Source organism: Choloepus didactylus, chromosome 2, assembly GCF_015220235.1.
Source record: "Choloepus didactylus isolate mChoDid1 chromosome 2, mChoDid1.pri, whole genome shotgun sequence".
NCBI classification, from domain to species: domain Eukaryota; kingdom Metazoa; phylum Chordata; class Mammalia; order Pilosa; family Megalonychidae; genus Choloepus; species Choloepus didactylus.
Window position 1 is genome coordinate 133280614 of NC_051308.1, and position 6323 is coordinate 133286936.

Sequence of the window (6323 nt, forward strand, 5' to 3'; positions counted from 1 at the left end):
TGGTACATGGAGTAGGTTTGCTGTATTTTCCTGTAAAGAGATAGATAGCTCTCAACTGCAGAATTCATGTCAATAAAAATGAAAAAATATATATTTGCCTTATTCTTCATTTAGAAATGGTAATAGGAGAGCAGTGAGTGAAAGTGAAGCTTTATATCCCAACTTTGACGTAACAATTTCCTTTTGATTACAAACTACAAAATGGCTGTATTGAGATATTTTTGCTAATAATAATAATGTTCTTTTGCTTCTCTCTTTTTCTTTCTTTTTCTCTCTAAGCCCCTTCTTTGTTCTGTGGGTTTTCTTTTGTAACTCCTCCAAACTACAGCTTTGTCCCCCCTTCTTCTACTCCTTTCTGGTCAGGTACTACTTTACTGCTTTTATATGTCTTTTCAACTTGCTTCTGTTTGCAAATAAAATATTCCTACTTCTGTGTATGGCTTCTCATGTAGATACATCACTTCACAAACATTCCCTAGAGTTTCATTTCCACCATGCATTTTCTTCTCCTCTTATCCTAAAATCATTGTTTGTCATGACATTTCACTCCTCTCTTTTGTGTGTATGCTTGTGTTGTGTATTTCACTTGAACATTTTATATTTTATCTTTTGGAGAAAAGTTGAAGAGGGATAGGGCTGGAAGTATAAAGAGGGGTGAATAACTGCAAAATCATTAGTTCTCTTGAGAATCAGAAATCTTAGCTGAGAAAAGCTATTGTTTATTTCCATTAAGAAAATATGTAGAGCCCAAATCCCAACTTATCTGCAATATAAGAGTAAAATTCAGTACTTATGCTTGGAAAGGATGACTAGGGCTCCTCAATTCTAGAGTTCTTCAGTTGGTGTGCGTGCATTTTGGTTTTGAGTTTTGTCATTAGCCAGAGAGTTAAATGGTGGTTTATATGGCATTTAGGGAAGTACATTATGGCTAGGTAATGTTATATTTTCTTACAGATTTTTAAAAATTAACCTGTAGGTCCCAATGGAATCATAGAATTTAAAACTAGAAGGACCTTAGAAGTCGTCTAATACAAACCTTTCATTTTATAGATGAGAAAAATGTGGCCCAGAGGGATCTAGAGACCTGTGCAAGGTCATGCAGTTAAGTTGATGATTGGGTTTTTCTATCACAGGGGTGCTTTTATGTGCACCGGCTCTAAGAGTAGTGCCCCAGTAATGGGACAGTTTTCAGTAAGAAAACTATTAAAGTGGTTTGTGTCCTGTACAGTAAAATAAAATGACCTATTTTTACTCCCTTTACAGTTCTGAAATCTACAGCATTGCCTTTAGGTTTATCTTATGATCAACACTTGGGGACTAAAAAATCTCTGCCATTACAAAGCCATGGATAATAGGCCAGAGCTCCCCGTCTCCAGGTGGGCGGGTCCTTCCATGTAACACAGCTCCCAACTGCCGCTGCCTCTGCAGAGAGAACGGGGGAAACGCAGATGTTTGCTGTTTCCCATTTGTCTCTTTTACTTATACGTAAGTTCTGCTACCATTTAAGGTTTATAAAGTCTCACCAATCTCAGGTGACCGATTCTGAGAATCACTGAACATATTACTGAAAACACTTTATAACCCCAAAGAGCAACAGGTAGAGAAGTTAGCATAAAATGTGTTATGCTAACAAACTAACAAACAGGTGCAGCTCAACAGAGTTTTCCTCTCAAAGCAGAGCAGTTGGGGGTAGGGAGTGAGTTAGATCTTCTCAAACTGTCCAAAAAACAAACAAACAAAAAACAACAAAACAACAAACAAACAAACAAAACCAACTCTGATACAGGAAATAAACATCCTGGCATCTTGTTTTGGAGTAAATACTTTGGTAAAGAAGTTTTTCCATAAGACTACCTGTTGGAAAGAAAAAAAGACACAAGGATGTTGTTTGTGTGTTCTTATTGTGAAACCCACTTCAAGCTTCTTCATATAAATGAAATTACATATAAATTAATAATTGAGTTTATTCCCAAATAATTTTAACAAAAGAACCTAGCTGGGGACAAAATGCCATTTTACTAGACGTGGACTCAACAGGGGACCTTCAGAGCAAAAATTTAGTTGCTTTGAGTATTAGTTGAAGAGGTTACTTTGGGATTTACATTAGCTAAAAATGTAAAGCTTTTATCTCAGAGGTTCTAGTTAGAAATAGTCTATTGTGCCATTAAGAGGAACTTTATGTTAAAGTTGCTTCAGATTCTACCTATTTCCTTACATAGCAACTTAAGATATTAACTAGTGTTTTCACAAAAGCCAGTTCTGTTTTTAAAGCTCTTAGGAAGGGTGTGAAAACAGAACAATGACTCTTTAAATGTTATGAACTAAACTAAACTTGACTAAAACCTGACTGAGTTGAAACAGTTCTGCTGCTGCTTTCCAGCTCCCCTGCCATTATCACTAGTCTGTAATGAAATCACGGCTGTGCATTTTGATAGCATCTATAGCATTCATCTAATTAGGTTCGTATGGGTGTTGACCACCTGCAAACCAACTCTAACTCCTCATCATGTCTTTACAGTGTTGAGTCCAAAAGTGCTGGGCATCGCCATTGCCCGGTACGACTTCTGTGCAAGAGACATGCGAGAGTTGTCCTTGTTGAAAGGAGATGTGGTGAAGATTTACACAAAGATGAGTGTGAACGGCTGGTGGAGAGGAGAAGTGAATGGCAGGGTGAGTTGTCCCTCTCAGTGCGTTTGTGCATGTGAATGAAGGGGACTGGGCAGTCGTTGGCATCCACTGTGGTGTTGGTGAGAAGCCCCTATTCTGTGCTTGAAGCCTTCAACCTTCGGACCCCGAGCTCCCAGACATTCGTATTGTCCCTTGCTGCTATTAGGCACGCAATAAAAATGTGTTGAGTGAATACAACAGTGGGATAAATAATGTTCACTCTGGGCAACTGTGATGGTTTCCTATTGGGAAAAGGGTTGAGATGTTAGCAGGAAATTTCAGTCCGTTTTAGTCCCTAAGCCAGCCTTGGAGCATAAACTTCATGTCTAGTTCAAAATATCTATAAAAGCTGCTAATCTAAATTGGAAGGAATGGGACGTAGTACTTCTGTCTCCACATCCTGTTCCATAGCAGAAATAGGAATCGTTATGTAGTAGATCCTTGTATTACATATAATTTACATATTTATTTGTGTGCTAGCAGATTATAACATTGTCTAAGCCTGTTTTATTCTTCCATTTCCATCACTCACTCAGGCTTCTAGAGCAGTTAAACCAGTCTTCTTCCTATAATGGGCGTTAAACCCTAGCATAATTGGGGTGTTAAGAAAATGAAATGCTGTTTGTAGAACCCTTTGAAGTGCCAGATGCAAAGTCATGTTGCTATATTGGTTGCTTTTCTTTTTTAGGTGGGCTGGTTTCCATCCACATATGTGGAAGAGGATGAATAAATTGCAAGCCAGCATTGCACTCTGTACCAGAAATTTCAGAGAAGGGATAAACAAGAACCTGGACAGCATTGTGATGAACTGAAGTGGTTAAAAAGCTGCATTTCTGGCTGTTCAACATCCTCCCTCCTTTTCCCTTCCTAAGTGTTAATGCTGGGATTTCTAAAGATGCTGATACTGACAGATTAATGGCTTGCCTGGAGCTGTGCAAGAAACAGCTTGCCGGTCTGTCATTGTCAGGGACCAGGGCAAAACCAAAAGCTTGTCTTCCCAAAAGAGCCCTGCAGACACCTTGGTTCGTGTTTCTCTTTACTTCTTCTGGTCAGACACCATGAATGCCAGCCACTAGTAAATGTTAAATGCATATATGCTTTCTTCCCAAAATTCACCAAAATTTTTTATGACACAGAGAACCAGAAGCTTAATTTTACTTTTCCCAGCATGGAAAAAAATTAGAGTTCATCATTTGGGCAACTTACCAGAAAGGTCCAGCATTACTGTCTTAAACTGCCTAGCAAGGAGACTGACTCATTGCCTGGCAAACACTTTTACCCCCAGATGTCCCTCGTGGTAAATCAAAGAGGCAAATGCTCAGGTTTGCTTCATAAGTGATATATCCCAGAGAGGTTTTAATTATGCATTTGATATCCTGATTATATTCATAAACTTTCTATAGAGAAAGAAGAAAACAGCACATCAAAGAGAGAGTCTTCTTATTAAATCCTGAAAACTTTCATGATTTCCTAGGGTGATTTTGGGAATGTAGTAATTCACTATTATGAAATAATCTTAGCTTGCTATATTAAGGGTAGTTGCAAGTACGCTGAATAAGGTGGCATTGTTTACAGCAACAGATCAAGGGCTATAATTTATAATAAGTCCTTTTATAGCAGCAATATTTATCAACACATACCTTTTCCTCCCCCCAAAAAAGACCTGGGACAGGTTTGCTGATTCCTACGTTTTCCTGGAGCATTTACATAGCACAAAGAACTACGATGAGGATTTTGGAAGGCAAGCACAGCTGGGTCCTTTATGCATTTCTGGGACAGAAGGGAGGTCACCAGACTTTTCAGGTCTTGTACACTGTGGGCTTCCAGCCTCCCTGTGAGAATCTCCCCATCTGCAGGCCCTTTGTGGGTGAGTTTTAACTGGTGGGAAGATGAGTTTCACAGTGCATACATCTTCCCGAGCCTTCCCTTTTTTATGTGAGGAGTTGAAATATGGGATACAAAGTCCCCAGTCAAGGCAGTCAAGTTAAGATAAGAACTTGGCCTTTTCCTGATTACGTATTTTTTCCATAGCAGAAGTCATGTCCTGACAGGATTTGAAGAGTGTTGTTTTTTAAAAAAGAGAAGAAAACACTGGAAACATTAACTTGATAGAGCAAACTAGGAGCATTCAGTTCTGAAATTCTGCATCATCTCTGAGAGGAGGTAGGTGGGCCTGCCCCCTACACAGCCCACTTCAGGGCCAGACCTGATGTTCAGTGGATGCATCTCCCCACATCTTAGAGACCCTCTTGGGCTGGGACTTCTCAGGGCGTTTACCTCAGAATTATGTACTGTGATTGTGTTTTAGAAAAATTATGATTTGCTAAAACCAGTTAAGTTTTTGTATATGTGTAAATGATCACTAAAATGTATTTTATAAAATGTTCTGTACAGTAGAGTTATACCCTCAGAGTATATACTCTTAGAGTGGATTCTTTCCTATAAAGTCTTATCTGTGACTCTATGTCTTGGGAATGTTTTGTCTATTACTGTCAGCCAAATGTTATGGTGAGAGCAACTCTACAGAAATTGAAGCACTCCTGTCTATAGAATGATAGCTTGTATTGTTTATTTGACAAATAGGGTCCCTCCCTTAAAAATAGTGTTTGGTCTTCCTGTAGCATTTCATGGAGTTGGGGGTTTCCTAGCAGAGGACGTTAGAGCCCCTCTTCATGGTTACATCTTCTTCGTCTGTGTTTAATACTTTGTATTGGAAACTTTAAATGCTGCGAATTTGTGTAGATTTCTAATACCAAAGACAGAAGTAAATGTTTTTTCCATATACTTTGTCTTGCCTGTATGCAGCCCTTGTGTAATATGGTGAATCAGAGTGGTATCTCATTTTGTAATATTTTTGTAAATATGTCGATACAATAAATAGTTACTACTGCATTAAATTGATTTCTCTAGAGTTGAAGAGTTTTTCCATTGAATGATTCCATAACTCCTATCTGCCACTAGATAATAAGCATGGGAATAGAAGCCCTGATTTTGATCAAGTTCAGCTCAAGATTGCTGCATAAGTTATGAAGATAAATTCAGTAGTTGCAAATAACACATATTGACATGCTAACTATCTCCCACACACTGTTCTAAATGTTTTCTATGCACTAATTTACAGCAACCTCAAGAGGTAGAACCCCAAATTATCTACATTTTTCAGATAAAGAAACTGTGGCACAGAGAGGTTGCAGCTTGCCCAAAGTCAAGGTGTCAGAGCTGGGGTTCAGACCGAGCAGTCTGGCTCCAGAGCCTGCACCCTTGATCACAATCCTATACTGACACACTGTATGTGATGTAGCAACTGAGGCAAGGGTGATTGGGTATGATTCTAAGACACATAGCCAAGAAGAACTATTTTATACTACATGGTGTATTAAACAATTGATGATTAACACAGAATTCAGAAACATCCCCCGATTCCTACCCCAAAACAGATATTGCCTAGAGAAATTGTCAGAGATTGAACTTTTTTTTCTCTATTTTGATTCAAATTTTTTTTTCTGTTAGTTACAGTCTCTGGTTTATGTTGATTGCATCCCTCCCCCAATGCCTCTCCATTTTTAACACCTTGCAAGGTTGACATTTGCTTGTTCTCCCTCGTAAATGAACATATTTGTACATTTTATCACAATTGTTGAATACTCTAGATTTCA

The 6323-nt window shown here is 38.5% G+C and overlaps 1 protein-coding gene across 5 annotated transcripts in view; it reads left to right on the forward strand.

Moving 5' to 3' along the window:
* VAV3 (vav guanine nucleotide exchange factor 3) overlaps positions 1–5578 on the forward strand; it is a 375496-nt gene extending 369918 nt beyond the window's left edge. For 3 of the 5 annotated variants that reach the window (XM_037826494.1, XM_037826495.1, XM_037826496.1), the window contains 2 exons: positions 2519–2670; positions 3356–5578. In XM_037826494.1, the coding sequence (XP_037682422.1) occupies positions 2519–2670; positions 3356–3397 (194 nt within the window). In that variant the 3' untranslated portion in view covers positions 3398–5578. Of the gene's footprint in view, positions 1–279; positions 364–2518; positions 2671–3355 lie in introns of those variants that run through there. The other 2 variants (XM_037826497.1, XR_005215287.1) reach the window with 2 other exon arrangements.
* Positions 5579–6323: the final 745 nt, after the last annotated feature.